The sequence below is a fragment of the Adiantum capillus-veneris genome, chromosome 3, assembly GCF_014529385.1.
Source record: "Adiantum capillus-veneris isolate H3 chromosome 3, ASM1452938v2, whole genome shotgun sequence".
Classification (NCBI taxonomy): Eukaryota; Viridiplantae; Streptophyta; class Polypodiopsida; order Polypodiales; family Pteridaceae; genus Adiantum; species Adiantum capillus-veneris.
The window spans coordinates 62,059,405-62,076,416 of NC_140933.1; the positions used below are offsets into that span (position 1 = coordinate 62,059,405).

General features: G+C 42.3%; 1 protein-coding gene across 1 annotated transcript in view; it reads left to right on the plus strand.

The window, feature by feature from the left end:
• LOC147461010 (vesicle-associated membrane protein 724-like) overlaps nucleotides 1-7,994 on the plus strand; it is an 88,558-nt gene extending 80,564 nt beyond the window's left edge. Inside the window, exons 4-5 of the mRNA XM_086499972.1 lie at nucleotides 7,529-7,585; nucleotides 7,665-7,994. Coding sequence (XP_086356098.1) covers nucleotides 7,529-7,585; nucleotides 7,665-7,808 — 201 coding nt within the window. The 3' untranslated portion in view covers nucleotides 7,809-7,994. The remainder of the gene's footprint in view (nucleotides 1-7,528; nucleotides 7,586-7,664) is intronic.
• Nucleotides 7,995-17,012: the final 9,018 nt, after the last annotated feature.

Consider the following 17,012-nt stretch of genomic DNA (forward strand, 5'->3'; position numbering starts at 1 on the left):
CACAACCTCTTGTGCAAGAAGCTCCAAAAAAACTCTTCGCGGTCCATCAAACACTTTTCTTTGTCTAAAGGACCCCGATCCGCTCCTTAGTTGCCATCTCTCTTCTCCACTCATCCGCGTGAGGGGATACCTTGGTGATTGTTCTCGAATTTTCCCTTTCCAAGCCGCTACTTCGGCCACCTCCCTTGTGCGGCCTCGCCCCCGTGCGTACTCAACCCTTTCTTCTTCCAATTCTCCCTTCTCCTTTCTAAGCCCAAGCAGGAAAAAAACCCTTCTTTTCGAAAAATTGTTGCTCGCCTTTTTTCCTTCCCCCCTCCTTTCCAAAATCCCACTTTCTAAAAAAACCTCTTTTTGTTAGTAGCCCCAGCCAAAATAGTTTTTCGTTTGGGGCTTATTAGAAAGAATCTTGGGAGATGCCTTCAATAGTTTTGAGATGAAAAGGCGAGGAGCATACACGTGGAGGCAAGCAAGATTGTTCTTTGTTCTCTCGTCTTCGGAGATGCTTTCTTTCTGAATTTTTTTTGGGAAAAGTGCACACGACACGTGGTGGAGGGAGACATGTAGAGAGAGAGAGAGAGAGAGAGAGAGAGAGAGAGCGCTAGATTTTTTGATGGTTGGATAGCTCTTAGAACTCTTAGATATGTTTAGTGCGTGCTCATTTGCAGAGAAGGGCCTAGATCCAGGTGCTAATTATCTCTCTGTTGTGATGGCATGTGTGTGCAAGGGGAGCGGGGTACGAGCAGGAGGTGATCCTCGTTCCGGGCAGGTGTAGGTGAAAGCCTTGCCAAGCTGAACTGCAAAGTCGCAGCTCTTTCATCACTGCAAGCCAAAGACAGAGATAAGGTAGTCGCTGTTGAGAGGGATATTAGGGGGAGCGAAAGAAGTTGCGGATTTAGGGTTGTCTGCATGAAGAGGATGGTGGTAGTGAGAGGAAAGGCGAGTTGCCTCTTCCACTGCAAGGTTTCGAATGGAGATTGGAGAGAGAGAGATGCCCATGTGTCAGCTGGATGGGCAAGGAGTTTTTTGTCTCCCAGTGTCAGGGCAATGGAGAAGAGACAGCTCAAGAGTTTCAACCTTGGCGAGCGGTCCTCTGGCAAAGAAGAGTAGCTCTCTCTCTCTCTCTCTCTCTCTCTCTCTCTCTCTCTCTCTCTCTCTCTCTCTCTCTCTCTCTCTCTCTCTCTCTCTCTCTCTCTCTCTCTCTCTCTCTCTCTCTCTCTCTCTCTCTATGTGTGTGTGTGTGCGTGTGTGCGCGTGCGTGCGTGCACTCTGTCCGCCTCTCTCTCGGTGGTTGTGCACAGGCAGTTTCCAAACCAACACTGGTCGTTGGACCTGCATGCAAAGGGCAGCGTCCGTGCAAAGAATAGAGAGAGCGAGATGGCTAATCGGAGGCTGCAGTCCGTGTTCATGCTTAATGACTTAGAATAGTTATTTGATCATGGCTTGAGACTCGATGTGACAATCTGCCATGGGGTAGAGTTGTGTGTAGGTTCTAAGTGATGAGAATGGAGTCATTTATACACACCTCCTCGTAAATTGCATCTCACTTTGCCGAGCCGCATTTCGTTCAATGTAAATCCGATCATTGAGCCGTCACTTTTGGCTGGCCCTACACGGTGCAGACTCGCTTCTAGAACCCTAGCGAGGATAAGAGACCTCCACATGGCACTCCCATTGAGATGGTCAAACCATGCCAAAACTGGCCCCCGACGAATTCCCATCGGCCCATAACTTGCACATTTGAGCTCCCAATGGCGAACCAAAAAGACCGGCATACTTCCCAGCTTGAGCTTTACACGCGTATCCATTGATCCCAGTTTTGAAAACCTTTTTGTACCTGCCCTGCCCGTCGGGTATCTGCAAAGCATTCCATCTTCGGACAATCATAACTTTCACACCGAGACTCCGTTTGAGGAGCGGTCTGGACCAACTTGCAGAGCATCTCAAAGACCATATTCTAGAGTATCAAATCAACATCTCGGGCACCTTTACCTATCACCCCAATTGGACCATTTTGGGGCCTTTTTGACCAAAAAACCGCATTAGACACACACTTCCACTATCATTTGCCTTCTCAGGTCCTCCATACCTACTTTAGCCCTTTGTCTTGCACCTGCTAGCACCCAATAGCTTGGCATTGAGCGCGTTCTTGCACATACCGACTGTGGATGCACCATCATTGCCCACCCACTTGTTGAACATTCATGTTCAACAATACACATGTTTATCGCACCTAAAAAAACTGCAACACCAAACTGAAAAGCATTCCAAAACCACAACCATATGTACAAAAGCTATTTTCTTCCACCCACCGCACTTGCTCAAGCGGGTTGTCCAACCCCCTTCTTTACAACATGGACACCACCTGGGTCAAACACTTGGCATTGGTCATGCCCATCTACCTGCATCAGGCTCACATAGTGCCACACCCGTGAATCTAGCCAACCATCCACATAAGTTGCGCTCGGCATGTTTCCCCTGCTCCCAACATCTGTCGGTAAACTACCCACTTCAGAAAACCATCACCAAATACATCACCACTCCAATTAGACGTGCTATGACTGATATGGAACATACCATGTCCTCCCTCCCAACCATATAAAGTGAGATCCTCCTCAAGCAAATCTTGTACCTGCTCGATAGCCCACTCTACACCTGCACTTATGAGCATATCTTTCAACCACCACACACAAACTTCCTTTGACAGCTTGAACAAGTCGACACCCTTGGGCTTTTCTTCATGCTCAAAAGGACTCCTCCGCTTAGCAGAAAACTCTTTCAACATAGGCACCTTGGTCACCATCACTTCCATACTCACCTCCATAATTGCCTCTGTCGGCACCACCATAGCAGCAGACTTTTGCTCTCCAAAAGAAACCTCCATTTGTAGAAGGACAGACCCTCGTATCACCTGCATTCTGGTCAAAGCTTTTCCAGCCAACACCTGTGTCTCTTTATCCATCTCACCCACCGGGTCATCAAACCCCCAATCAGCTTCATCTTCAATGCATTTTTGGCCAAAAGAACCTGTATCCAAGGCACTACCCATGCAATCCATAGGCAATTGCAACTGCTCTTCCCTTTGACCAATATTTGACACCTCTTGTGTGTCATCTTCTTCAACCTGTTCTTCTTCCATAGCCGTCGCAGCTCTCTTCTTCTTGGAAAACCCCTGTACATGGTGTACAATCAAAGCACCTTCCACAGGTACCTTGATGAGCATCGTCATCAACATGGTGCTGCATAACACCCTCGCTTGCAAGTCTTCGTTCCCAAGCTCTGACACTCTTCCCTGCTCTTTATTCATAGTGGCAACCACCACATCTTCATACATATAGCAAGGTAACTTCACTTTTACTAACATCGACCCTTCGGATTTTGTCTCCCGGCTCGTATCTCTATCCTCCTCGCTCGTTTCCCAAAAGTTCGAGCTTGTAGCCTCATCATCTTCACTATAGGCCGATTCGATATCAGTTTCATCATCCTCTAGCTGCTCCACAAAAGCTGGACCATCGTTGTGCCCACTTTCGTCATCCAACCCTAAACTTTTAGCACCTACCACTTGGCCACAATATGTTACCCTTTCATACAAGCACTCCACGAGAACAAGCTCCACCTCTTGAAGTTGCACTGGACACTTGGCATCTGCTAACTCCTCCACACGCAAGCTCTCTTAAACAAAAGGCTCATCTTTGCTGACAAGCTCCTCCACAAATGGAATAGACACTTCACCAACAGGTAATTCCCAAGAAACATATTCAATCATAGGCCTTACCCTAACAAGCTCCACACTTCACATCACTGGCACCATCCTCGACGGGCCCATATAACAAACTGCTGCCTCAATAGGCACATATTTTGCAGGCTTTAACAAGCCTAATTCTTTCATTTTCCTGCTCTTCACCTTGGCAACTCTGACTGCCTTGGCATAGAGCGCATTGTCGCACATACCGATTTTGGATGCACCAGTGTGCGAGGTCTGAGCTTGGTGCAGCAAGATTCGGAGTATGGTGTAGCACTGGTCTGAACTTGGCACAACAAGAATCAAAGCAGGAGAGTCTACATGCAAGCATACAGGGCTTTGATTCAAAGGATCAGCGACGTGAGGCTCCCGGGTAATGTGACAGTTGGGGGGGGCCGGGGGGGGGGGGGGGGGGGGGGGGTGGTTGCTGGAGTGCGTCATGTTTGAGTAGTGCTCGGAGGCTTAGGCCCTAGTTTCTACTCACTAAGCTTTGTCACCACCGATCCATCCCACGGATCGCAATCGATCACTTGAAGGTTGAGGAGTACGCAGAGGCAACCTTGCTAACGTGATAATAGACAACTGACCGATCATTGCCTGGGAGGGGTGGGCCTGGATTGGAACGCGATCCATTTGATTGCCTTGGGAATTTTTGTGATCGACCACGATTAAAGTCAACTGCCTTGTCACCATAAGTGGAGTTCATCTGGTTAGATTTAAAGCCCAGCCCAACACATATCACGATCCATAGAAAAAAAAAAAGAGAAGAAAAAGAAAAATATGAGACAAAAAAATGGGGAGAGAGAGAGAAAGAAAAGAGTTCGGTTCTTTCACATGGGTCTTGTAATACATGCCAAGGCGGATTTAGATCGGGAGCCCATGAAGCACAAGCCATCGTACGCGGAAGTAGTGATGGGGAGTAGGGGGAGGGCAAGGTCTCCTCTTCGGGCGGGAATGGTAAAGACCCAACAATAATCGAGGGCAATCTAGGCGGAGGAGATGGTGCCCCGAAGGGGATCGGGGGTGACCAAAATAGTATATTGGGGATGAATAAAGAGGAGCTAAAGGGATGCAAGGACTGGCCGAAATTGGATCTTGAAAAAGAAGTGGCCGAGATTTTAAGTGCTCTATCCTTGAACACAAGGACTCTGGAAGAAGTCAAGACGCCATCCGGGTCTCAAGAGGCTACAAAGGGGGATAAGGCATATCAAGCCTTTAAAAAATAACTTCCCCAAAGTGTTGAAGTGGAGGACGCATTGACCATGGCCGTTCCTCTGGCCTTGATTAAGAAACAACTGGCAGAGCGAGCTAAATCTACGGTGATCTTCGGCTTCATGGGAAGAGTGCCTGCAAGAGTTGAACTCATCAATTGGCTCCACATCCCCAATGTTCTCAATCAAGGAGGATGTGTCTCAAATGCACAATACTTGGGTAAAGGCTTTTTCTCTATGCAGTTCACTAATGAGGCGGCCGTTGCTAAGGTCTTGGCTAAAGTCTGTTGATGTTGAACCGATGTTGGTATGCATGCTCCGAGGAATTCTAGGACATGTGTCCAATATGGGTGGAATTTGTAAGCCTCCCATTGTGGTTGAGAAGTAATCTGAAATAACTAGTGGTAGCCCTAGGTACCCTTCTATTTATTCCATCAAATAGATCAGTGGACCCCGCGGCCAACAAGGTATGTATATGGTGGGATCTTAGAAAGCCCCAACCTAAGAATCTTGTAGTGAACGTAAGGGCTAGAGTGAAGGTTATCCGGCTTAGCTTTGGCACATTCTTTGGGGCATGCTTCAAGTGCAACAAATTTGAACACTTTGCTAGATCGTTCCCAACTGCTACAAGCCCGATTTTTGGTGAGAAAGACAAGCCTACAATGGGGCAGATGGTTGCTAATGAGGAGACTCCACAGAAGAATGATGAAGACCCCTGAGAATGGGCAGCAAGACCTAGGCATGGGATTAGTAGGGAATCTAAAGAAAACATTCAAAGCCCATCTTAGCAATGCTAAGGCCACTTTTCGTTATCGCTTCACGTTAATGGCCCAGAAAAGACCAGCATCCCCTCTGGTTCAAAAGATTGTTTTGTCTCCAAGATTTAGCAAGAATGAGGAAGGATGGCATCAAATCTCCCACATCTCTTGCAAGCAATTCAAATCCCAGGCTTGAGCAGCGGGATTTCTCAAAGAAGCCCCTCCAGATATCCCCAAATCCTCCCTCCTATATGATAACATCTTTGAGGTTCTTCGGGACGGTAATCCTCAAAAACCTTAACGTTACACAGGAGAATGGGATTGATGCGATGGAGGAGAACAACAAGAAAGAAGGCGCGAAAGTAGAAATTCTAGAGGTGGAAGAGTTTCTATCCCAAATTTAGTAATGGAAGAGTTGGTACTCTCTCATGGAATGTGAAGGGGCTTAAAACCCAAAAGAAGAGCACCCTCTTTTGGGAGGAAGTAAAAAAAGTCGGGGGAGTTAACTGATGGGTGATACAGGAGCATCACCTTGATGCTTCTAGTAAAAGATGGTAGGCTATAGGAACAAAGCTGGTATTATACATAGGAGGTTCTAGTAAGTATAGTGGCATCTTATTGGTGGTGGACAGAGACTTGGAATCAGAAGTAGTGTTGAATCATCCCTCTGGAAGAGCTCTAGGGGTTAAGATTACGTGGGCAAATCAAAAAATCACCATAATCAACATTTATGGACCTTGTTTGATGAAGGATAGAGCCAATGTCTGTGGTAGCTTAAGGAATTTCGTGTCGAATGGGAATGGCTATTGGTAGGAGACTTCAATATGGTGAAAAGAGAAGAGATAGGAGTGGTGCATCTAACATGCTAGCTGGATCCGAAAGATCCAAATGGCTAAGCCTTTGTGATAAATGGGCCTTAATAGAGTTTGCAAAAAAAAGGATTCGATTTACCTTATCATTTTTATATTTTCTGTTATCCATGCATCCAATTTAAAGCTTGTCGAGCTCAAATGGTAGGAATTTTACCCATTACTTATTTTTTCCATATTGATTTGTCTCTCAATTCCAAGTTCATGTAGACATGAGAATAAATAACATTCTAAGCAAGAGTATGAAATTATTTCCCAAGACCTAATATACACTTTTATGTTTTGTTAGGTTACCAAATTAGTGTTAATGGCCAAACATGGTCTCAAGAAAAATTACTTGCCAATTTTATGCATATATCTAAATCTACAATCTAATTCAATAGGATCCAAGGAAGAAACCTCATATTGTGCTTTGTGTGGATGCATGATCAGATATACCTTCTCGTGAATAGCTACTCTTAATATAGAGAGATGCTAATACAACTCTACCATCTATCAAATAGGATCCTAGGAAGAAACCTCATGTTGGGTGCATGATCAGATATAGCTACTCTTAATATAGAGAGATGCTAATAAATCTCTACCACTCACACTTGTGAGTACGACAATATAGAATGATGTTCCACTAGCAAAAAGGGCATGGTAAGTCTCATCCTATTCGTGTATGTTGCACGATATGCTACAAGATTATAATCATAACGAATAAATCTATTATGTAGGCTTGATTGAAAAGAAAGTTCAATGTCATTCTTGAGTTTACTAGAAATATACTCAAATAAAACTTGGCGGGCCTAAGTCTCCTCTATGGCTCCATCCATGAATGCTTAATACCTTGTTTGGTTGCAACCCAAGAGAAGGGGTGATGATTGAAAAACTTTTGTCACTTTTCAAGTGGCCTGTTTGTCTCTATTTCTTTTACAATCTTTGAGATCAGTTTAATTTCTTATGCAGGTCCATGAAAGTCAGATAAAATTAGAAATTGATGAAATGGAGGTTCTACAAGCACAAGTAAGCATAAGAAACTCTTTATTTAGTATTTATGGAAGAGGTGATAGTTTTCCCAATAACGTAACTTTTTATTGAATAGGCAGAAAATTTTCAACGACAAGGGGAGATGTTGAGGATTGAAATGTGGATGAAGCAAGCAAAAATCAAACTAGTGGCTATACTTTCTTGTGTTCTTGTTGCATTTATCATATGGATCGGAATTTGTCATGGCATAAAATGCTAACACAAACTTATTGGTTGTACAATGTAGTAGTGATTCATTGTGATACAAAAGCTACAAGGTTTTCACTTAGAGAAAACATAGAACAGTGAGGTATTTAATTTAGAAAGTTAGGATTGTGCTCTAAATTTTTAAGGCAAATTCACTAATATTTTTGCAGAAACAAAGGAAGCCACAAAGTTGCAAGGATTCTTTGATTTCTTGTACATATAACTTAAAGTCTATTGAAATAATTGTATATTTGTGAAATTTTATTTTATTCTATTATCTTATAGAAGATTCTGGTGAAGCTCACTTTTGTAGTCCTAATTTTCAAGGGTTAGTTTTCTCACTTGAGTTGTACAATATATTCATTTTCCAAAATAACAAGACATCAAAATCTATGGTGAACCTTGTACAAAAATTATTAAAAGAGCTTATTTAGTTTCAAAGGATGAAGGATTTGATATTATAATTAAACTTTGAAGACGTTGTTGGGAAAGCCAAAATTGGGGGCATCTCTACAGCAATGTTTTCCAATAGTGCTCAACACACAAAATCAGCACCCCAAACTATATCCAATGAAACTCCCACATAACTACAACTCAAAGACAAGTGATCCCTTGGGAATTTACAAGCACAAACCCGCCCAAAAGGCCACCATGGAATCTAGGAAGCACCTACCCTAACATGGAGTTACAAATAATTATAATGCACTTGAGAGAAAGAGACTATCCTTGTTCTTTAAAGCCACAATTTAAAAGTTTAAATATACCACAAAACATGTAAGTTTTCACAACTTACTCTACATCACACTGTCTGTGGGCTTATAGTACCTTGCATGAAATAGATTGTATCTTCTAAACCACAATTCCAAAAGGGGCAATTTCAAGCCTCAAGAATTCTCAACATTTTTTACTTTTTTTTTTCAAGAAGCCAATTTTTCAGTCCATGCACCGCTATGTGCATAATTGGCTCGAAGAGGAGGTTGTCATAGCATAAAGAATTGCATCAAAAAGCATGAAGGAGAAACAACGAACCAAAAATACAAAATAATGATATTTATCTTAACATGTTTAAGTTTTTACATGAGTGTGAGATATATACAAATCATACGTTAAGAAAATCACTAATGGGTACTTAAGGTAACCCGTAGCTAGTGCTAGTCAAGCGACTTGCACCCCACGTACATGTGCTTGATTTGCTAAAGCAAATCAACAATCCCACAAGAAGAAACCCCACATGCCATTTTGACACAAAAAACATGTCCATATGTACAAATTTATGAAGAATGGGGTGTCCAAAATACACGCAACATAGTTGTTAAACCCCAAAGTCTAATAGAACATTCATGCTTAGAGTAGAAATAAGCACATATTATTGATCATTTGTCTAGATCAAAAGACCATAAAGCATAAATTATGATAGAATTTGAAAAAATGCATCCATAACATTGCATATAAAACCATATTCATGACCATCATCAAAAGGCGTTCCACATATATCATCCAATCCCATTTTGAGAAAAGAAAAGATCTGAACTAACATGCATAAAGAGGAATCATCCATCATCACCTCATTTATGAAAAAATCCTTGGAATATTTCTACACATTATACTCTCAAGAATAACAAAAAATTATTCTTATCATTAACCATTTGGTAAACATGTACTTGGCACCATGTCATCCAAATTGGATACATTATACTCTTCAATAAGAGAATCATGCAAAGCATCAATGACCATAACCATTCGATGAATTAGTAAGAAAAATTCATGTTTTTCCAAGTCCTTGATGCTCTCCACATTGTCTCCTTGAAACAAGAAATATTCAATCATACCATCAAGCATATGGTCATGTCATTTCTCATGAACAGAGTCTTCATCCACGATTCTTAGTAGCATCATCACTCTCTTGCATTGACTCAACCTAGCATGAACTTGAGAAACTTCATAAGTATCAACCTCATTCACATAATTACCTTCATTGACCTTCAAACCATCCTCAACTATCATACATAATGAAGAGCGGCACAACATCCACTTGAGAATTACATACATGCTCCTCTTCATTGGACACATCAACAATTTAATCTAAATCTTGATTTCTACCATGCTCATTCCTTAAGATAGTACGAATCCCATCCTATTCACATCAATTGTGCTAGATTCATCATATTTGTCAAGTGTAGCACCATTAGAATGCATAAAGGAAAGGATGGCATGGCATGAGTATCATTCTTCTTTATCTCTTTATCCTCATCACATGATTGTTGCAAAATTTCAAGAGAAAACCCATGATTAGATATAAATGAGAGGCCTTCTTCATATCTACATCAATACATAGAGAAAACTTTGAATTCATATCACCCGGCAATATTCCAAGCTATCTAGCTTCCATTCCTTATAGTTTGCAACCTTCACTACATTATCAAACGTTTTTTGGCCTTTTAAGCTCAACCTTTAGCCTCAAATAAACCCGCAAACTTTGCATAAACATGGTCAATTTAAGCATAAGATGAGGAACTTGATTGCCCAAAGCATTACATCATCTACTCCATAACTCGTTAAATTGCCTTACAATCACATCCACTTTTCCATTTTCACCTTGCATAAGACTCTTGATGGAAAGCCATACTTTCTCTAGATGCTCTACCCGATATAACTTCTCAAAGAATCACTTCTTAACCTCATGATATTTCATCACTTGTTAAGGTTGACACGATTTCAATGGATGTTCATAATCATTGTACCATGTCCTTTCATCTTCTTTCAAGCAAAAGAACCAAATATTTAGTATAAGCATTGGATCCTCTTTATTGGCAATAAAGCAAAAGAAATATAATTTTTTGATGAATGCATCAACATCTTCACCTACATGACCATAAAACTCAGGAAACCTTGCCATCATAGACATCAAAGGTGTCAATTGAAGTCCACTTGAAGAAGATCCAAGGTGGAAGGCACCAAAACACTATTTGAGGAAACAAAAGTTGGAGCCAATTATATAGCAATCCCTCCAATTAGTGCACAACACATGAAATCGGCACCAAAAACCAACTAAGAAGTACTTGCCTTGGCATGTAATTATTGCACATGCCAACCAATGCACTTGAGAAAAAGAGATTCTCCCTTAAATAATTCCTTCTTTAAAACCAAAATTTTGATATGCATATATTCCACAAAACATGTAAGCTTTCACAAGTTCTCTACATCAAACTAGCTATGGGCTGCCATATCCTATACCATGTGGGAAATAGACGGTATCTTCCAAACCACAACTCCAAAAGTGATTCTTTAAATCCTAAAAATTTACCAAAATTTTTCAATACAATTTTTTTTAAGATGGCAATTTATGAAGCTATGCACTGCTACGTGAAAATTTCATGTGAATAGTAGGCTACCATAGGACAACTACAATCACAGAAGGCTAGTCAAGAGTAAAAAACCGCATCAAAAAGCATTAGGATCCAAAAAGGCCCCAAACCTATAAATTTATGATATGTGAATCAAGGATTTTAAGCTTTTACATGAGTTTTATATACAAGTAAGAACTAAAGAAACTCCTTAACGAGCACTTAAGTAAACCCACTGGCTAGTTCTAGTCAATCGACTTGCACCGCATATAATATGCTTGCTAATGCAAGTTTAAAATCCCACAACAAGAAATACCACATGTCATTTTGACACACGGAATCATGTCCATATATACAAATTTACAAAATATGCGGTGTGAAAAATGTGTGCAACCATGTGTTTCCTATTCCTCACTATGGTCTCTACCTTTTTGTTTACTTAATAAGTGTAGAAAATATGGCAAAATTAAAATCCCTCTTCATATCCATAATACAAAAATGAGATATGTTTTGTGCACGTGCGTATGAGAGAGAGAGAGAGAGAGAGAGAGAGAGAGAGAGAACCCGTAAACATCCAAAACTTCCCCTGAATATATAGCATTGGGTATACATATTGGCCAGCGTGTTGTCAAGCACAATGTTATAAACCAAGAGATTACATCTAAATTGCTTGTATCACACTTCTTGCATAATTCCACATACCTTTGAGATGCAACCATAGATGATTGCATATGGAGAAAGCTCTTCTTTCCCATCTTTTAAAAAGATCCTTGAGCTCCCAGCTCCCACATCTTCCCTCGAGCCTAGCCCGCTCTGGTGCATTACATCCAATCAACGATAAAACGTACAGGGCCCAAAGGAAAAAAAAGACTCGAGAGGATGCAAACAGGGAGCTGAAGGAAGAAGTAGAAGAACTAGCCAGAAGAAAGTAAGAAGGAAGAGCTCTTGAGGAAGAGCACAAAAGATGGCTAGAGGCCAAAGCACATCTAGCAGATTTTCAAGCTGAGGAGATCAATAAGACCCGTATGCTAACCAGAGAGCTGGCTCTCAAGCCCAAAGCAGCTAGCCAAACTCATTTCTTCAGAGCTCTAAAAGTAAAAATAAGAAGGGATGCTATTATAGCAATCACTGACGAGAGGAGGAATGCAGTAAGAGACCAGAATGTGATGGCTAAAGCTCATGCTCAACCATCTCAGTCAGATTATTGGTCAGCCAAAAGTCTGCACTCTGGAGGCCGAGGAGGCCAGAGCCCTTCTGCTTGGTACGGTCAAATATGATTTACTACCACTGGAAGCAAAAGCATTGGAGAGGCCAATATCTGTTGATGAGTGATGGACTACCTTGCAGGCGATGGCGAAGGAAAACTCTCTTACGTGAGATGGACTAATTGCCGAATTTCTCAAAGAGTTCTGGGAGGATATTAAAATCCCGAGAGCACAGTTAGATAGCAGGGCTCTGATAGAAGGGAATTTGGATGCCAACCTGAAAAGAGGGCTGACTCAAACCTATTCCCAAGTTGGTGTGTTTCTCTCTACTGAAGAACTGGTGGCCCATTTCCATGAGATCAGGTGCATACAAGATCATTGCTAAGGTAATTGCTTTAAGACTGGCTCCAACATTGATCAGAATCATCAACCCTCACCGGCATGGATTCACAGAAGGAAGGTCAATATATGATAACATCCTGACTACCATGGTTGGCATTGAATACACTTCTTGCACCAAGAAAGAATGTATCCTCCTTCGGCTCGACCTAGATAAGGCTTATGATAGAATCACATAGTCCTACATTGAGGCAGTCATGAAGGCCTTAGGCTTTGGACCCAAAATGTGTGCGATAGTTTGCACGCTGGGGGAAGGAAGTCACTCTGGTCTCCTATTCAACAACAAGATAGTGGGATGGTTTGAGGTGAAGCGTTCGATCAAGCAAGGCCGCCACCTAGCCCTATTGCTTTTTGCTATTGGCTCTCATCCATTGGTGACCCTACTTGAGGACAGTGCGGCAAAAGGGGAAATTCAAGGTCTCTCACTACCTAGAGGTAAACAACTGATTGTGAAGCTTTTTGTGGATGATTCATTGCTCTTTCTTCAAGCCAAGTCAGAAACACTAAAAAGAGCCCTTGAGATTGTTCAGCTCTTTGCCTCAGCCTCCAGCTCAATGTGTAGTATTGAGAAATTAAGATTGATTTCTCTTTTAGAAAACGACTCGTTCGACCCCGCCGGTTGGTCAGGAGAGCAAGGGCACAATGTTTAGGCACCTTGGTGCTCCACTTGGGGTGGGCATTATGGATAAGCAAAGATTTGACTGGTTGTTGGCCAAAATAAACAATAAAAAATGAGAAGGTGGAAGTTTGTGCTGCTCCCCTTCCATAGCAAATCCATGGTGATTAATGCCTTCATGTTACCGTACATTGCATTCGTGTCGTAGCTGCTAAAATTGAGCAAATCCAATTGGAAAAAATTCTTGAATCCTATCAAACAGTTTTTGTGGAAAAGAAACATGAAAATCACAACCCCTTGCCAATGGGGGAAATGGGAATGGGTAGCGAGACCTAAGAATCAAGAAGGAATCGGGATTATGGACCCCATGGTGCATGCAAAAGCCTCGTGTGTCAAACTTGTTGTCTCTTTGACGAACCAAAAACAGGAATTGGCTATCATTGCATGGGATATGATAAACGATGCAAAGCTTGCCTCCAAAGGGGGCATATGGAAGAAGGCCTATGTGCTAGATAAGATTTTGGCACCTTTCTAGACATCCCTGAAACTTGGTGTGTGTACAAGAGAACTTGCACGAAAGTGCAACAAAGCAGCGTCAACCCTAGAATGGGGGGAGAACTTTAGATATTTCAAGGATTCCTCCCACAATTGATCCCCCTGGCTCTCCAAACTTGGAAGGGATTCCTTGAACCCCTTTTGGAGGGAAGTTGCACGGCTGGTTAACAACAAAGGAATTTCTAGAGTCTCGTATCTTTGGATGCCAAAATCTTTTGTTGGAAGGATGTGGAGCTCATGGTGGTGCAATAAGTTGGGGTTGTACAAAAGGCTTTTGATTAGTCGACTCTTGGAAGTGTTGTCATCCTTATCTCCACCTGCAAGCGGAGCAGAATTGGATTGAAGATCCTGGCATTGGCCAAAAGACAAGGTGTTTTTCCTCCCCAAGACCTAGAGTACATATAAGGTGTTGGTGTACAAAACGGATTGGTTTGCCCCACTCAACAAAATATGGAAGAAAAACTAGTCAGAAGAACGTTGGCAAAGGAGTGTTAGTACTATGTGAGAGATTAAAGGGCCAAAATACATAAGATATTCATATGGAAAGTGTTATGGGGAGCCTTTCCTACTAGGATTAAGGCGCCCGCTAGAGGAATCGGCTCTGAAACTTTCTCTAGATGCAGGGAAGCCTGTGAAGACCCCCTGCATCTATTCGCCCAGTGCCCTACTTCGCGGGGGCAAGCTGCTAGGATTTGCAAATGGGTGAGAAGGACTTGGAAGATCATCTCCTGATCTTGGGAGGACCTGGCATCCAAAACCAGGCCGTTTTGGTGTGCATGCAAAGGTGTTGTTACCTGAACCAAGTCTGGAAGGCTAGGAACCTTCGAGTTTTGAGGGCAAACTAGATGTAGCTCATTTTGACAAATCAGAGCACTGAGCTCATGCATGACGTAGGAGCAAGTGGGACAACTAACACAGGTGAAGAATGGAGGTCTGCATTGAGCTGCTTAGAACGCTCAAGAGGGTAAGAGTATCTTTTTCTATGTACACGTCTCTAATGGAATCCTAGCCCCTCAAGGCACATGTAGTGATTGAGGAAATTGTATTCTTTTCAAGTTAATATTAAGTCTCTCAACTCAAAATTGTGAGTATGGGAGAAAAAAAGATCTTTAAGCTTCCTCATCTTTCCTTGTTGGACAAATCATGTTATATGCACATTCCAAGAGACAACAGCTCGAAATAAGAAGATCATCAAGAACTTGCATGCTTTATTGAATACACATCACTTGCCATACATATCAACAACTCATTCCAGTCACAATATTACATTCCAACAACTAAATTTGGAGGAGAAAACCTTGCTTTCACACTCACTAATAATATTTGATTCCTTCTAACGCATATCCAAAAATAGTACAATTGAAGAAAAGACATTTGATAACAAACTTGACAACAACCTCTTGTGCATTTAAATGCACACCACTTATGTCATTCATGCCAAGCGAAGCGTTGCCAATCACATTATGTTCTTCAAAGAGCCCCTGATTCACCACTGCATCTTGCGTATATTTTCTCATGTCAAGTTCTGCTCGAAGCCAGTGCTGCAAGGGGAGAGATTCAAGGTCTGGCATTGCCGGGCAACAACCAGCTACTACTGGCCAAAATGTTTGCAGATGATTCGCTCCTATTCTTGAAGGCGTGCCCTCAAGTTGTCACGAGAGCTCTGGAGATTGTGCAAACATTTGTCGTGGACTCGGGATCCAAGTGCAATATAGAGAAGTCAAGACTAATATCCCTGTCGGAGAATGACTCTTTTGACCCTGCACTCTGGACAGGAGAGATTACTCAAAAGGGAGTATATTTAGACACCTGGGAGTCCCCGTAGGGGTGTACGTAACCCACAGTCAAAGAACAACACGAAAACCTCCCGGCCATGGTAGTGGCAGTGGGCTCCCGGTAGTTGCTCGCCCGGTACACCAAGGAGGGCTCGGCATTCTTAACCCTGTATCTCATGTTGAGGCCCTTTGTGCCAAATTTATGGTCTCATTGGCTAAACAGGACCAAGCTTGGGCTATCATGACCAAGGAAATGCTTTATGCAGCAAAACTGGGATCGAAAGGGGGAAAGTGGAAGGGGGTTGTGATGCACGAAAAACTTCTCGCTCTGAAGTGGTCTTATCTTAGATCTGGTGGACTCTCAGGGGAGCTTATGAGGAAGTGCAAAAGTGCTGCTGAGGTTTTGGAATGGAGGGAAGTAACCAGATACTTTAAGAACTCCATATTGCACTGGTCCCCTTGGCTCTCTAAAATATTGGGACCGTCACAAAGCCCTTATTGGATAGAAATGGCCAGGAAGGTGAATAATAAGGGGCTCCTTCGACTAGAGCAATTCTGGGATGGCAACAAGAAGTGCTAGAAAACTGTTGACTCTTTAGCCATCCAATTTCAACTGGATGGCTTTGAGATCTTACTAGTCTCTAGGGTGATTAAAGAGCTTGATAAGGTGGTGATGCCAATTTGTGAATCCAACTTTGAATGGGACGCTTGGAGATGGCCCGGGAGTAGCCTCTTTTAAAAATCACACTCTAAAGGCATTTACCATGCATTAATGCACGAGGCTAATTGGTGTAGCCCCCTCAACAAATTATGGAAGAGGCACTAGACGAAAAAACGGTGGGAGGGAGTCATGGAGAACATTTGGAAGCCAAGATGGCCTCAGTATATGAAGATATTTCTATGGAAAGTGATGTGGGATGCTCTGCCAAGACGGTCGTAAAGATACAAGAAAGAGGCATCGGGTCCGATTGTTGCTCAGGGTGAAGAATAGCTAGTGAAGACCTATCCCACATTTTCATGGGATGCCAGGCAATCAGGGGCATGGCTGGGAAAATATACAAGTGGATTCAAAGGACATGGCAAATTAAGTTCTTCAAGAATGATATGTTCTTTGGTAGTAACAGGATGGGAAGTCCTGCTCTTCTTGTCTGCACTCAAATAATCAGATACTACTTCTTGCACCATATTTGGCAAGCAAGGAACCGTTGCGTGTTTGAGGGAGATCTAGCCGTGGCAAGCTTGTGTGAAATCATGCAAGAGAGAAGAGTGATGATCCACATTATCGGAGGCAAACAAGCCTTAGAGGATTGGTTTAGAACAATA